The 17,427-nt window shown below is 38.7% G+C and overlaps 1 protein-coding gene across 1 annotated transcript; it reads left to right on the top strand.

Moving 5' to 3' along the window:
• Positions 1 to 885: 885 nt before the first annotated feature.
• On the top strand, positions 886 to 12,889 carry LOC583425 (E3 ubiquitin-protein ligase ZSWIM2). The gene is made up of 12 exons (XM_030980457.1): positions 886 to 1,035; positions 2,112 to 2,273; positions 2,659 to 2,735; positions 4,649 to 4,689; positions 5,292 to 5,538; positions 6,191 to 6,433; positions 7,321 to 7,405; positions 7,957 to 8,084; positions 8,791 to 8,959; positions 10,243 to 10,586; positions 11,163 to 11,676; positions 12,636 to 12,889. The coding sequence occupies exons 2-12, from the start codon at positions 2,121 to 2,123 to the stop codon at positions 12,855 to 12,857; spliced, it is 2,223 nt and encodes a 740-aa protein (XP_030836317.1). The 5' UTR covers positions 886 to 1,035; positions 2,112 to 2,120; the 3' UTR covers positions 12,858 to 12,889.
• Positions 12,890 to 17,427: the final 4,538 nt, after the last annotated feature.

Below are 17,427 nucleotides of genomic sequence, written 5' to 3' on the forward strand. Positions count from 1 at the left end.
TAATACGTATATTTATGTCTTCGAGGAAAATGACCATTTCGCGCATATGCAAGTACTATAGATAGTCCATATGAATTTTTTTTTTAGCTTCGGCCCCGGGTTTATAGGGTTATTTGTAGATATTGAACATTTAATTTTGTCGGTAATTGGTGGCTAGTTTTGTCGGTAATCGGTGGCCTCTACACCCCCCCCCCCCACTAAAAAAGGTCTAGCGACGCCCCTGCCAGGAAGTGCCTGAAAATACGTCTACTTTGGTTTTAAAATTGCAAACGCTTCTTACTCTGGGAGGGGGCCAGAACCCCCTCCCAGACCCACCCCCTGCTTGGTCACTCCACTCCCTCGCCATTAAAGCCTCGTTCTGTCGCTTCATCGTTTTACATTTCAACCCTTGCCATTTTGTGCCCCCCCCCCCCGTAAGAAATTCCTGGATCCGCCACTGATGCCCATACCCCTTGAGCTTAGGGGCTCCGCCCCTTAACCCCCGCCGGGCTTTGCCACTAGACCCAATTTCGAGAAACGTTCAGCAGGGACTGCATGTTAGAGTGGGGGTGATTTGGATTTTTTTTGTCAGCCCCCCCAAACGTTTTTGCTCATTACGCCACTGGTGGTAAGTGACATTTATAAAAATTGTTGATGTAAAAGTGGAACTTTGGGGCACTAAAAAGTGGGGCACTGTGCCCCCACCCACCGGGAGTGCCGCCTATGTTGGATGAAATGAAGGGCCCCTGATTATTTACTTAAAAGCATACATATGCTTTTTAAAAATAATAATAGCAGGGAATAAGCAGGCAGGTAAAATAAACCGTCAAACCCAAACCAAACCAAACCAAAAGCCTGCACGCGTTGGCCTGTACTAAAGAAGAAAGTAGGTAATTGCCCCTTTGGCGTTCCATAGTGAGATCTTCATTTAACATCTCCGTAGTTACGACACGCCGGGGAGCTGGGGAGTAGAACTTTAGAACGAGAGTTTGTCTCAAAACTGGACCGAAACAGTCTATCTATTCTAGGACTACATAGAGTCTCGCCAGTTAATTTGTAAGTCAGATCATTTGCTTGACTAATAATAGTAACAGACCTAACTAACCGTTTTTGTAAGTTAAACTAGGGTACGGTACGTGTCTGATCGCGCACTCGATTTTGTGTGATAAAATCCTTCCCATAGAGATTGCACGCATCCCTGTACATTGCGCGCGCGCGACCATGCAAAATTGGTCAATGTTTTTATTATCAAATCGAGATTCAAACCTTTATTACTCGTGATCCTGAAGGTGATACTCAATAAATGAGGTGTCATATGAAAGAGCAGGTTTTTCTTCATATTCCAAAAGGGGTGCACGTCATCTCATAATTCTAAAATATCTTGGTCAAAACAGCGATTCTAAATGTTGTGTCCAGATTCGTAGCCCGAGATTTGCCACTTTGGAGAAACGACGCCCCGAGGCTTAGCTTAAGTTGGGTCAGGTGTGAGGAATATATCCATGCGCTTATTTTTTCTGATCATTTTTTCGTTAGCCCCAAGGTATCACAAGCCATTCCAGTTCTTCTTCTTCTTCAAGATAATCTGCCTCCTTCAATACTGAAGATTATTGCAGATGCCGTATATACTCGGCCTGGTGGGGGTGTGCAAGTGGACATTACACCGGGGTTTCCCCCTACTCTTATACGAATAGTGCAATGGGTTCTTGATGTGCAAGGGTGGTGACTCTCCTGTACACAGGGCCTCCATTTAACGTCCTATCCGAGGGACAGAGTGTTTTCCACTTGACATAACCTGCGTCTATGAACAAGGGAAGGGGCACGTTAACACACAACGCAGACTTCAGTCATCCGCCTGGGTGGGAGTCGAACCCATGGTGACATGAATATGTATTTTACGCTCGACGCAAAACAATCTTTGTGCGTGTTACCCATGTTGCAAGCCTTCGTACACATAGCCCTGCGTGTGTACATTTGGATGGCGCGTGTGTATGCATCCGAACCGCGTGTGTGTTTGTGAATTAGCAAACGGAACGGCACACGGAATACAACGGGCGTGTACGCTTGCATATCGGGCAATGCAGAGCTCTGTTCCAGAACTAAACCTTTTCTTTAAATGATTTATGCCCATCTAGATCTTGACGATGGCGATTAGGAGTGTACCCTGGCAGAGGTCTGTTTCTGATGCGGTGTCTTGGCACCAGGACCAGGCTCTGTCAGCGACTATTTACATCCTCAGAGAAACGGGTCCAACAGGATTCCTGCTTAAGGAGGAAGGAGAGTCCAAGAAGGTCAAGGTATACTAGGAGAGATTGATTTCACTGATCAAACATAAGCAGAAGTAATATTCTATCTGAAGCCATCCATCCTTTTATAATGATAAATCTTAAAAACAAGATTAGACCTGGAATTTTTGCCTTACAGTTTGTTGATATATTACAGGGCAATCCAACTTGAACCTTTTTAATGAGCTCTATTGTTTGAAAGCAGAAATATAAGATGAATAGAGTGGCAAAAGTTTGAAATAAATAGGACCAAACTACATATAAATGTAGATGTATGACAAGGCTTATTTTAAACATATGCTAAATTCATTAATCATTCTTCACTAGCCGTTTTCTCTGCATTTTTTGCTTTTGCTTTAACTTTAAATCTCCCTCTATGATGATTATCTTCTTGTAGGTGCTTCTTGGAGATCCTCATAAGTGTACCTGTTCTGTGTTCAAGAAGGAGAAGGAGCCGTGCAAGCATATTTGTTGGTGAGTTCTTACAATGGATTTAAAAGTACATAATGTGGAATAACTATTCCACAAGTTCAAATGCAAATGTAGTATACCAGTATGCTTTTTAGCAGGTTCTCAAAGTACAATGTATTTGATGTAGTTATACTCAGTTCCATTGATTAGGAGTGTTTGGCCGACCCGGTTCAAGTTGGGCATAACGTAGCAATACTACTTTGTTGGGTAACACCAAAAAGAAGAATTATATACCTATTGTGACCAACTGAAACCAAATTGGCCAGACTCTGTATATACAATGGTTCTGGCTTTACACAATGATCTTGTAGAAAGAGAAAATGTCAAACTTCCATGGAATATTAATTTCTTTCAGATAACAGAATTGAAAGTCACTATGATCTATTAAACTTTAAAGAAGATTTCAATTACATTTCATCTAAATATGAAAGAAAGGGTCAATTAATTAATTTGGTAACTTGTAAACAAAGGTATTATGGCGGCCGCCCCCGCCTCCGTCTTTAACCTCGACCTCTACGTCGGGATTATTCTCATTCCCAGCTGGGGAAACTGATTCTTTATATCTGTCAGGATATTCGTCAGCCGACATCTTATTTATAATATCCGAGCGGTTAAAGTAATTAGATCTTATCTTTTATTTGAAGAAAAGACGGGGGAAGCTTCAATACTTATTTACGTTTGTTTCGTCGAAATATACGACTATGACGGAGTACAAGTCAAGAAGAAAGACAAAGTGTTTATAGACTCATAATTTCAGTTTCAAGACAAAAGAAAATGGTCAACTTTTATTAATACATGTACTTCAAATATTTACAACATCTTATATCACCACTGTCACAAATACCTTGTGCTCATAGTTATACTTAATGAATTTATACGATTGTCGTTCTTATATTCGAATACATGTAATAAAGTGAAGGGCAATGACTCATTGGGATTTATGGGACTTGGGACTTTTCCATCTTAGTTTAATTCCATAGCATCATATGGGGCATCTTAATAATAGTGGTTCATTAATTCCAGCATCTTAATTCCATCATCTTAATAGTGGTATATTAATTCCAGCATCTTAATTCCAGCGTCGATTTCGTTCTGTACCTTCATATTCCAGTTGTTAATAACGTGTAGTTCCTTAGATATATGGGATGATTTCTAGGGAGGGAGAGAGAGCTTATGTGTGGTTCCGACGAGCGCCCAATTCCAAGACCTTTGGGGGGGGATTTCCAAGGAGAGACTAAATAGCTGTTATTCCGACGAGCGCCCAATGCCAACTCCTTTGGGGGGGGGGGGGGGGTTTCCAGGGAGAGAATAATAGCTGTTATACCGACGAGCGCCCAATGCCAACTCCCAGCGTTTAAGAAATGTTACGGGTTATAAAGGCATAATGCGGACGTGGGGGAAAACGATGCGCTAAGCGATCTTGGAAAGCACATGCGCAGCGACAATGGACTTAGCATGAAGACTGTGCTAGCTCAGAGCAAAATATCTAAGTAAATCTCTTATTTTACCATTAATTAAATACAACACTCTGAATGACATATCATTTGCAGTAAATATTAACAAGTTACATTGTCTAAACAAGTTTCCATCCAAATTCATGTGATATACTTATAAACAATTAAAACTTAACATCTTGGCATCTCAATAAAAGATCCGAATGTCAAGCGCTCGTATGCAAATTATTAACGTAAACATTGTGTGTCTGTGTATGACGCGCTTGAAACAACAATCGATGACTCATTTAAGTTAGGCCTCTTTGTTACGTCACGACAGAGCGGATCGTTACAGTATCATATATAATTCTATTTGTTATCCTGTGTGTTCACTTTAAATGATTCTCAAGTTAAATCAATAAGTGAAAAATATTTTATAATGTGCTTTAAATTAATTCCTTTTTTCTTATTCTTCCGTTAAAGGGTACTACTGAAGAAATTTCGTCTGGATAGGAATAATGAACGTAAGTCCCAAAGTATAGCTATCATTGTAGCCATCACAAATGAGTAAAAACTGTTACTGAACATTGAACAATTTCATTTAAAGTTTTTGCAAAGATCTATGAAAAGCACAAACCTTAAAGAAGTGCTAGAGTAGACATTCTGCGTCATATGATAGAGAGGTAAAACACATATTCCATAACAACAGAAGCATACTATGGATGTCTTAGTCAAATGTTGCACCAAAAGTTAGTAGATGCCAGCTTTTGTGTTAAGATTGTCTATGGATTCTAAAATGTAGTGTGTTATAACCACAGTTCAAACTTGAATATCTAAACTTTTCTGCCAAGTTTAGTTTAGGGCTAGAGGAAAAGGATATAGTATTACCAAATAAATATTCAATTTATTATCATTTCAACTAGATGAGAGCTTGAGATAAATGAATCTATAGATGTACATAAATCAGGTTTTATTGAGAACATTCAATTCATGATCTCTTCGACGACAGCAAGGCCAAATGGAACAAGAGATGAATTATTTTATGCATAACAATATATTTCATATAAGACTAGAAAGATTAGATTTAAGATAATGAATTTCTTCCTTGTGATTACATTTAATCCAGTATCATATCAACGAGGCTTTGTGGAGCGTGAGATCAATGATGTTCTGAGAGGCCTTGCAAAGAAAGAGGATCCACGGAGACGAGCAGTAGCAGCTCGAATCGCAAGGAATGCTGCTAAGGGTGATACAACTTACCATCATACAGATGGTAAAGAAGCACTACAGCAGAGAGAGATCACCGAAGAGGATGTTTGCCCTATTTGCCAAGATGAACTTCTCGGAAACAGAGAGCCGGTGACCTATTGCAGGTTTGTGTTGTAGAGCTGTATTTCTTAGTAATTTTCTAAACTGGTTAACATAAATACTTGGCAGTTCATCTTCAAAGAATTATCCTTTTGAATGATAGTTTGCAAGAGTCTTTAGTCAATTGAAAGAGGCAGACTTAATCAGAAGAAGAAGAAGAAGATAATGCAGTCAAACCTGTCTTAGTGGCAAAATCTCTATAAAAGTCACCTGTGTATAGTGGCCATGTGTTTTTTCTCCCTTGAGAAAGAAATGCATGTTGCAGAACCTGTCTAGAGAGGCCACCTGCCTACACTCAGGCCTGATAATTACCAACCAATTTTATTTTTCCCCGATTTTTTTTTCTTTTTCTTCCTGATTTTAACCCTTATTTTCCCCATTTTCCCCTCATTTCCCCCTATTTTATCCCAATTTTCTTATTCAAAGGGGGGAGGGGGGAATGTTTTTTAGATGCCATCCCCCCCCCCCCCAAAAAAAAATATATATATAAGAAACCTTAAAAAAACAAAACAAACAAGTTTGACTGTTCATTGTAATCTCCACAAATGAGTCCAAATGGAATTTGTCTTTTTTATTTTACGGTTACATGCACATGTACAATTTAATTCAGTATATTTACAACTGTGATATTTTCCTGCTATGTTCATCACGACACAGGTTTGGTTGTGCTAAGAGCATTCATATCAAATGCATGAAGGTATGGGCCGACCATCAGAAGTCCACTGGGGAGACTGTCTTGAAGTGCCCCCTCTGCAGGGAGGATTTCGGTCAGATAGACACCCTGGAGGCTGAGTATCGTAATGCGGCTTTACAGAAGACGAGAGCAGAGCATGCAGATATTCACATGGGCAAGTCGTGTGATGCTTGTAACCAGTCACCCATCTCCGGCAAGTGCTACAAGTAAGTCTATGTATTCCAATCCAATCTAGGAATTTATAGAGTGCCAATATCAAGTGACCTAATCAAAGGCGCTGATGAGACTGAAAAACTACAAAAAATGTCTTTTTATGATGCTAATTTGGAAAGACAAAAGAGAAGTGACTAATTGTAAGTAATGTAAAATAGGTATGTCTTTAGTTGAGTTCTGAAAGTGGATAACTGGTGACAAGAGCGAAGGATTTGGGGAAGACCATTCCACAATCTTGATCCCCTAGAAGATCCCGTATGTATTCTGATAGGAATTAGAGTGTTGGCCCCTTTGGTATATAGAATTAGGTAGTCAAACTAGAGATCTGATTTGTAATACTTGAAAATTAGAGAACTGGGCACCATCTTATGAAATTATCATTTGACACCAAATTTGTTATCAAGAAAATTACTTAAGATTGCACTAAGTAAGTTTGAATAGAATTGTATGAAAAACTTTGGGGTTGTTCAATATATTCTACTAACATATTAAAAAATTTACCAGTATGCATAATGTTGAAAGCTGGCCAGAGGCTTGCCCAGCATAGCAACAAGTAATGTGTGCAGACTAGCTTCCAATTATTGTTGTTCATTCAATTATAACAGGTTAATGGAAGAACTCGTCACTAGAGTATATAGGTCCTCAGGAAAGAAACATCAATAAATTTGATATGTTAGTAAACTGTTGGAAGTCTAGAAAACACCAATCTGTGAACATCTTTAAATCTAAACTGAAAGCACATCTTTTCAATTAACTGTAAATCTAAGCATATCAGGAGCTCTTGTAGCGCAGTAGAATATATACTTAATGTTGGAAAGTTTCTGCGCTCTATAAATGTATTATTATTATTATTTAACTATTTTTGTATATATTTTTTCAGATGCACAGGATGTACGGACCTCTTCTTGTGTCAGAACTGCTTCGTATCTAACATCCATTCACAGCACTCGTTCCAGTTTAGACAGGTAAGTCGGCCATTATAAACTGATCGAGATAGCTAGGAGTTTCTCATGGATGTATGCTCAGCCTCCATCCCTGTTTTGAATGTTGATTCATGAACCAGTGTAATTAAAAGATTGTTGCCAATTAAAGGAAGAGAAAGTACTTTATTATAGACTTCTAGAATACTGTGAACTGCTATGGGTTGACCAGGAGGACGTTGGTCATTGTTCTTCACAAAGAGGGAGAGGACCCGGCCCTTGTTGTATAAATTAGAAATTAGAATGATTCAGAATGAGTAAAGGAGAGCTGAGGTGTTTGTTTCCAGTTCATGGTGACTGTGTCATGGACCAGTGATGGCCTGGTGGTAGAGTTGCTACCCCCCCCCCCCTCCAAGTAGTAGACAGCAAGTTCAAATCCTGCTGGTTCCAAGATTCTTTTTCTGACCCTTTTTCAATAACAAAATTAGCATACAATCTTCATACTGGGTGCAAGCTAAACATTTCTTTATAACAATTGAAACTTCTCCCAGGAAGCCTAACATTCAAATGTATGTTCTCGCTTTACTCATCTCTAGAAAAGCAACCAGAGATGGCGCCCTGCACAGAGAGGATCGGGAGGCGCCCTGCCGTCAGCCGTCATGTCAGATTTAGAGAACAGAGACATCACAGATGAGGATTATGATACTCTGCTACAGCTTGACAAGTTAGTTTGTTACTCTCTCACCGTCTCTTTTTTCTCCCTTGCTAACTATACAGTTAAACCTGTCTATTAAGGCCACCCAAGGGAAATAGAAAAAGTGGCAACTGTAGAAAGATGGCCTTTTTAAACAGGTTCTACAATACAGATTCCTCAATCGATTAGCAGATAGATAAGCCATGCAATTAATTCATAATTTTTTTCCATTGGGTTGGGGAAGCACCTCATATAACAATATTTGTTTGTTTGTTTGATTTTATTTATGCGTTTTTCAACATGAGAAAACATAATATATAAAATAGGTACATATATAATATTTTAAAAATTAAAAAATAACTCAAATATAATCATATCATAATATAAATCAATTGCCAATCATTTCAAAATTGAAAAATGTAGGAGACGGCCATCCTAAAGGCTGTGTAGCTTGGCAAATACTGGTTAAAGCCATCTACGTCTTCTTTACTGCACGTAAACGAATGGACTTGATAAATGGTAGTCAGCGACCAAAGTTCTCCTCACGCTTTGGCTTCACGCACGTGATTGCTGCTGTCGAGTCGTTCGTAGTTGTAATATACCCGATTAGACCCGAGTCAGGCCACACAAAAGATGTATAGTCTCGTCAGTTTACACCCCCTTTAAGCTAGCTAGCTTGAACATGATGATACCCTCATATTAATGTGTAATTGCGTCTATCTATTTTGTTTTGCAGTGCAGCCTCCAACCAGATGAGCAATGTCCCTGAGCATGTGGTGAAGTCCTTCCATGTAGAGACAGTGCGAGACGGTAGCAACCTCTTATCACTGGGCACACAGTGTAGGGTGTGCTTGAGAGCCTATGCCATGGGACAACTGGTTAAAAAGCTTCCATGCAGGCACAAGGTACAAACAAACTACGATAGAATAAAGAAGATATCAATCTCAGTATTTTTATCTCCTACTAAAAACCTGATTGAATCAAGTTAAGTGAACAAATTGCTGTTATCAATCGAGTGTGTTCATCAAACAGGATGGATATATTTTGTAAATTTCACATGATTCATAAAAACATTAGTTCAAGCAAGAGTGATCATAATTTACAATTAAAGGGATCCGGTAACTTTGTCTTAGATCCTTTTAAGAAATCCTTCATTTAGCTCATGCTGCAATGATAATTATAAACCTTAGGGCAGTCATGCAGGAACCCCATGACTTGAACAAGCCGATCGCCTGCCTGATTATCAAGATAATTATGATTGAACATCGAAATCAAATTTTGCGTTTGCCGAACAGTTTTCATAACACTACAGTCTATTGGGGAAAACGAGTACCGGTATGGTAAAACCGGTTACTCCGAGGTGTTTTACTTTTTTGAGGCACTTCTTGATCATTTTGAAGCACAATATTACACCATATCATAGACACTGATAATACGTAGGGCCGTGCATCTCAGATTTAACATTGTTAAACGATCCCTTTTTCAAGCACTAGAAGTAAGGTTTTCCACAGACATTATGGCCACCCGAAATTTCTGACTATCAATGCTATTAATTTCCCATCAAATCATATGAAATACATCTTTATTTTAGCTGTGTATTTTAGTACCGGTATTCAAAAGGGGAAAGATGCTTACATTTTATGCAGAATTTATCTTAAAATTTGTTCATCATTTCAGTGAGTTTGAAGATGTAAGTAACATCACTCAAATCGTTTCAGATTGGTTCTTAGATGAAGGAATGAAGATGAAAATATCAATTTTTATATCTCTTTGATCAAAGCTAATTTGCATATTTAATAAAAAATAATTATCACTATTAAAATGTGTCCACCTTTTTTAATATTCTTGAATACATTGGGTGCAATACTTTATAATTTTAATCTTACCAATTTACACCCATGCAGATGGAGATAAAATGAATCTTTAATTTCTTTAGCGTTGAAGCTATTTTGCACATTATTCAAAGAAAAACTATGGCATATTTATGTAAATTCAGGGAGGTATATATATATATATATATATATATGTATTCATGTTTATGTTTTAAATTTATGTATTCATTTCTTTTTCATTATATTTGTAATTTCTTTCTTTTTTATTTGGGGGAGGGGGGGGGGCAGACAATGAGATATAAGAGCCTGTGATCTCCCTTTCCTCTCATATTTTGTCTGTTTTATCTTAATCACAGTTCCATGCAGAATGCATAGACCAGTGGTTGCTTCATGAGCACCCAACATGCCCTATAGATGGTACTGTGGTCTGGAACCCCATCACAGCACAAACCAGGCAGAGCAAGAAAACCAAGAAAGCCAACCAGGGAAACGAGGATGGGACACAAGGAGAGGTTCCCAGCCTAGGCCTACAGATAGGTCCTGGTGCAGGAGTGGTCAGACTCCAAGGGAGAGATGCAGCTGGAAGACAGAAAGGCAGGCCTGGGCATGGTCAGGACAGGAATCCTACAGACATTGGACTGACAGCAGACTTTCAGCTAACAGGCTCCTCCTTTATATCAAAGCCCATCCTACCAAACAGGTACACACAATTAACTCAACCTTTTTATATATATATATATATATATATACAGTAGGCTTACGGTTGCACCATGTGAGAGAGAGGGGGAGGATTGATTGACGGATAGACGGCGGATAGTCAACCTGTTCGAAACGTCGGGCCACTTCCCATCCTCTCCAACCGGCACTATATAGTTCTCCGTAGAACTATAAGCTCAAGAAAGATTACCATTGGTCTTTTTGCAAGATTACCTACAGTCCTTTTCAGGACTTCCCGATCGGTCTCCCCCTCTCTCTCATGGGGTGCAACCGTATAAGCCTACTGTATATCTACATCACCATGCAAGCCAATTATAAGCAGCATGTAAATATATATATATATATATATATTTTTAAAACAAAGTATCAGTGAAAAACGTTTTGGGAGACACTCTATATTATGAATACATGAATATGTCATATGTAAGCAGTCAGAGCATAATGTTTTTAGTTATAAGCACAACAAGACCCTTATTATACTATGGATTTACTTTTAGCCCACTTGGGTTCTGCAAATAAAGTAAGGTCTATCTGAAAGTCTCTTAATTATATCTTGAAGGTCAACTCCCGATCGGCATAGAGGGCTTCCATCACAACACTCTGATCCAACCGACTCTGCTCTTCTGCAGAGACTGCATTCACATGAAGACACTATTGACTCCAGCTCACCGTCAAGTTACCAGCCATCTTCCCAAAGGATTGTTAATACAGGTGACTTCAATGCAGGACCAACCAATCAGAAGGGCGTGGTCATCAGACACAGGCCACCCGCCAGACCTCTGACCTTAGACAGAAATAGAACTCATGTTTCTTCCATTCCCCTGCAAAGGGAAGAGGCTAATATGACCCCTGTTGGGGGTCATCATGGCAGCAGCAATGCATCACCTCTCTCAATCCCTAGGCTTCCAGTAGAAAATGGTGTTAGCTCGCCCCATGAAAGTGTCAGAGAGAGGGGACGATTAGGGCAGAAAACTGCAGAGGTGAATAGAAGAAGAGCCAGGAGTCTCGGTATCGGCAGGAATCGATCTTCGTCCAGAGAACGGTCACACCTCCAGCCAGACAATAAGCCACAGGTAATTAAACTCCTTGATTTATATCCAGTTCTTTGTAAAATTATCAGCGGTAAAAAATGACAGAGGTCATTTTTGAAAAGATGGGGTAAAATGCCACATCTCCCTTAATCAGTCAAACCTGCTTTAGTGACTACCTGTCTACAAAGACCACCTGTCTACAGAGACCACATGTTTTGTTTCCCTTGAAAATTAGTTTCTCATTGAAACATGTACTAAAGGAACCTGTACATAAAGACCACCTGCCTATTGCCTAAAAAGACCACTTTTCTTGTCTCCCTTGGGTGGTCTTTATAGACAAGTTTCATTGTAATTCCCTTTTTAAGTTGGCTTACTCAGGTTTAGGATGCAAACAGTTGTTTGTGAGAATTTTTGGAAACATGCATTTTTGAAGAGAGAATTTTATAACTCAGACTATAAATGTTGTTTCATTTTCAATCTTAAAATGGGTCTAAAGTTACTTTCCATTTATTTTAAGAATGGTGATTTTGATCTTTTTAATGTGTTTTTTCTACTATTTTTTTTTAACAGTTCTAAATTGCAACAGGTATATGTATTCCTAATCTTTGTATATGATATTAAAGCTGATGTTAATGAAGAAATAATGCAGAAAAATACATATTTATAACTTTTGTTGGACCTTTAACATATTCATTTTAAAGCGGGACTGCACTACTTGTAGCTATACTTGTGCCCTCTCTATATAGCCAACAATTCGCCCGTTAATCCTCCATGGTCCCCTTCCTCTTATGTAAATTGAGAGCTGATTTGATGAGATTACCATCTGTCAGTGACCTTGCCGGTAGGTTCAATTCCTTCTGGCCAAATTAGTGCAGACGGGCTTTTAAGCTGATTTTAATGAAGAAATAAAGCAGAAAACTGAGACATATTTAAAACTATTATGAACCTTTTAACATATTCATTTTAAACACCTTCCGAATGTAATACATTGAATTTTGCAGAGTGCAGAAAGCCTCTTCCTGGGTTCAACCAGTGGACAACTCATCGGATCTTCCAAATCACCTTCATCGAACGGCGTGGGCAGCGGCCATCATCCCAGGTCAAAGGTCAAACCACTATTGACCAACCACAGGCATCCTAGCTCTAGCAGAGATCATTCAGTGGACCTCGCTCTTGCTGGTAATGCCATGAACAGTCTTAACCTACATGGCTTTAATGATTAACAATAGCCAATCAGAATGACACAATTATATTTGGCAAGATTCACAGGGTAGCACTTTGGTTTGAGCTAAAGCAATAAAATAGATGTTTGTGGTATTTTCAAATTTTGAGATTTTTAAGAGGCAGTTCTTTATTATCAGAAGTGGAGATGTAGACCCAATCAGCATAAGCCTAAACAGCAATTGTTTGATTTTATTGGTTCCTGTATCATGTGCAGTGCCTAAAAACTCCTCTGTAACATGCTATATGTTAATTAATGTGTTACTATGTGAATGTGTGCCTATTTGGTGATATCATTTTAAAAGCTTAGAAAGTCATGTAATCACCTGGAGCTTGCGGATAAAGCTGACCTCCAGGGTTTATTGCCATTAGGCCCAATATCCAGATCGTCTAACTTCATTTTGGTCTATATATATATATACTCAGTTTGTCAACATTTGGTTTATACCCAGGTGCTCCAATCTACATTCCGTCCAATAGACCAAATAGCAATTTTTTTTTGCCACTTGGTCCTATACCATTTGGTCTTATTACCGGCACTCCGTCCAATCATTGGAAGTAGACCAAATCATCATAGACCAAGTGGTAACAAAAATGATGTGAATTGAGTATGTGACTTGAAAATTATAGGACGAAATGGTAATCAGACCAAACGGTAATGGACCAAGTGACAAAACAGAAAAATTGTGGCTGCTTTTTTACATTTCTGTATTTTATAACACATGTGATAAATGTGCCCGTACATGTGTAAATGGCACTTGATGAGTGCCAGAGTGATGCAAAATAATTCTTTATGAAGTTGGGATTGAGGTGACGCAAAACTATATATTTCTTTTAAGGGTGCCGTGACTTGCAACAGGTTGCAAAATACTGTTAATTAATTTCCACTCATTGTTCTTGTATATATATTTTATGGTGCAGCTGCATTTTCTTTCGTTATAAGTCTTTCAAATATTTATATTTATACATGTTTATACATGTGTATATAAAAAGTAATGTTTCAATGCTTTATCTACCAAAGACTTCAAGGTTATAATATTATTTTTCTAATCATATAGATGACGTCCAGGGGGTGCATGCACTACCTTAGTCTAAGCTTGCCACACTTGGCCCAAAAAACAATGTAAAGTGTATATCAGTCAATGGATGGAGGGATGTACTCTCAGATGACAGACACAACAGTTGTCTTGGTCATCTTCCTCAATGTCATCGTCTGAGCTTTGGTTTCTTAATCCCACTAAATTACCGAAGTCCGACCTGAAGGATCTGCTCTAAATTGCTAACTATTCTGCTCATATCTGCTGAGGTTGTAGGCTTATTTGAAGTGTCTCTGCGAAGTTTTCCATTGGATCTTCAGACATATATATATATACTCGGTTGTTTCCGTTACAGCTACACCGTCGTACCGTCGTACCGGATGGTTGATACTTCTACTGCCTTCTCTCATTGTACTCTCAGAGAGAGGCTGTGGCTGCAATTTAGCTAGTAGTTGGGGTAAATGGGATAAATGAATATATATATCTTTCTCTTTCTTTATCTATCTCTCTCTCTCTCTCTCTCTCTCTCTCTCTCTCTATATATATATATTTATATATAAATTATATATATCTCTCTCTATAAATATCTCTCTCACACACACACACCCACACAATCTCATCCAGCTAGAACAACAATATATTCTTCAATATCTCGATTTCTCACACCATCAAGTATTTAGTTGTATATATTTGTATATATTTCACAATTTATATAATATGTTTACATATGTATATGTGTCAATATATATATATGATCAAAAATGCAATGAAATTGTAAACTTTAGAAAATAAAGGAAATACATAACTGGAAATCTCCAGTACTGAGAAATAAACTTGAAGGAAAAGGATACAAAGATGAAATAAATTTGAAGGAAAAGGATATAAAGATGAAATAAATTTGAAAGACTTTTCATGTCATCTGTGATATTTAGTGGTATTAATTGGCAGCATAATGAAAGGTTGGATTGACTGAGCTGGATAATGGATGAATTACGAATGAAAGTATGAATGGGTGACCAATTAACCAAAAGAATGAAAATATGAACCGATAACCAACCGAGAGAATAAAAGTGGCAACATGAAAGGAGGAATCAAGAAAGAATTAATGCATGAATGAATAGCATTAATGATTTATTATCAATGGACAATGACAAGCTAATCATGGGGGAAAAAATTGAATGATCGGCCGGATAAAATGGCATGAACTGAGGCATTTGTAAATTAAACTGGTGTTAATTATGAATGTAAATAGAAAACATGAACAATACTATTATTTGACTTCACCCATTGCCCACTGGAGCAAAGTGGCCCCTGTATTAAACCTATGAGAATGTGAGAATTCATTAGTCAACAGCAGTGGCGGATCCAGGGGGGGGGGGGCCGAAACGGCCGCGGCCCCCCCCCCCCTATTGGCGGCGCAAAAAAAAAAGAGACAAAAAAAAAGAAAGGAGAAGAGAAGTACTTTAGCAGCCTTTTCACACAGAGCTGAAATTCATCGTTTCTAGAGATGATTAGTATAAACGTGTTTAACTCAGCAGTTGTTTATAAAAAAAATTTCCTGTGTGAACATCGTTTATACGATGTTGGGATAGATACGTTTTTCATAACTCAAGAATGAATGGAAAGGTGGATTGGTTGAATAAGGTCCTTTGTGGAATACTTTTAGATGTAAGCTTTAAAATGTCACATTCATGGTGTAGCCATTTTAATTTCAGTCTGATGTTTCATAGTCGAGAAAGAGTAGGGAAATGTGATTCACATAGCCACAGGGGAAGGGGCTCGCCTAATACAAGAGAATTAAAAACAAATTTTAGTCGAACATATCATTGTTGAGAAAGTGTAAGGAAATGTGGTTGGTTTAGACATGGAGGGGGGGGGGGGGGGGGGCTGGCTCGCCTAATACAAGCTCTGAATTAAATGAAGAGAAAACAAAACTTTAATTTCAGTCGGAAGTATCATAGTCGGGAAATAGATAAATGTGATTGGCATAGCCATGAGGGGAAGAGGGAAGAGGATTTTTTCAAGGGGGGGGGGGGGGTTTAACATTTTTAAATTGGGCCAAAAATTTCGCAATGACTCAGCCAGCTAGCCGCTGAATAAGGGGGAGGGGGGGGGGTAAGAGGACACTTTTTTTTGGATTTCGAAATTTGAAAATTTGACATTTGCTCCGTTGGGGGTGGGTAAGGTCACCTTTTTTAGGTCAGTCATTGCCATAATTTAAAAACAAAAACAAAAAACAAAAAAAGGGGGGGGGGGGGTTTGCTAAAAAATACACATAGAAAATACTGAAGGGGGGGTGGGGTTCAATCCCCAACCCCCCCCCCCCCCCCTCTTGCGTACGCGCCTGCTGTAAACCAATATCAAAAATGTATTTTTTCGCTTAGAGTTTGGTACCCTTTTTTTCCCCATAAATAAGTGCTTTCATGTTGCTCCCCCCTCCTCAAAAGAAAGTTGACGTTAGATCATGCAAATGTCCTTGACAAATGTGTGTGTGTGTCCTGTCCGATCTGGACTGTTATGATGAGCAGCTATAGTCTCAAATCCTGGTGGTATATTTCTACTGAGTTACTAAGAGTAAGACTATGTCTGGCTCCACTGCTAACGACCGCCGCAAAAGGGCGATATATTCCAGTTTACTCCAGACCGGCGGTTATTCCTGCCTGTACCCAGAGCGCAGTTTATAGGCAGGGGCGGATTTAGCTTTTTGCTCAGGGGGGGGGTTGACCAATAATGACGATGCGGAGCATCGTCCACGAGCCGCGAAGCGGCGAGCCGATTTTTTTTGGGTGTTTATTTGAACCCCGTAAGTGATGTTTTCCTGGCATCTATTAACACAATGGAGACCATAAAAAGCAGTGCATGATAACGTCTTTTTAAATCAAGTAACAGTTAAATACACAGTTATATCCAGAGTTATCATGTGTTTGGTTAAGTTACCAGATGAGTTGAATATCTTCTCACAATATTTGCACTTGAAAGGGTTTCTCTCCAGCGTGCGTTCTTTTTTCTTTCTTTTTTTTCTTTTTTTTTCTTTTTTTTTTCCCTTTTTTTTTTTTTTTTTTTTTTTTTAATGTGGGGATTTTGGGGATGAGAATCGGCAACGCTGGCCTAGCTTGTCACTTCGGCGGTGGCCCGTGTCTTCAAAAAAGCTGATGGGGGGGGGGGGCAAGGGACTCTGTGACATTTGTTCGCCCAACCCCCCCCCCCTCCCCCCAAAAAGAAATAATAATAATAATAATAATAATAATAATAATAATAATAATAATAATAAATGAAATAAATACATAGAAATAAAATAAAATAAAATTACAAGTTTAAAAAAAAAGATAAGATTTTAAAAAAATGGTCCCCGGATTTTTTTTTTGGGGGGTTGCAACCCCCCCAACCCCCCCTCTAGATCCGCTTCTGTTAGGCCATTAAAAAAATATACATGTTTAGCCCCCCCCCCCCCCCCCCCCCCTTATTGGAAAATCCTGGATCCGCGCCTGAACAGGTTAACAAATTTTGTTTTGCAAATAAAAGTAGTTCAACACAT

The sequence above is a fragment of the Strongylocentrotus purpuratus genome, unplaced genomic scaffold (assembly GCF_000002235.5).
Source record: "Strongylocentrotus purpuratus isolate Spur 01 unplaced genomic scaffold, Spur_5.0 spur5_contig_819, whole genome shotgun sequence".
In the NCBI taxonomy this organism is placed as follows: Eukaryota; Metazoa; Echinodermata; class Echinoidea; order Camarodonta; family Strongylocentrotidae; genus Strongylocentrotus; species Strongylocentrotus purpuratus.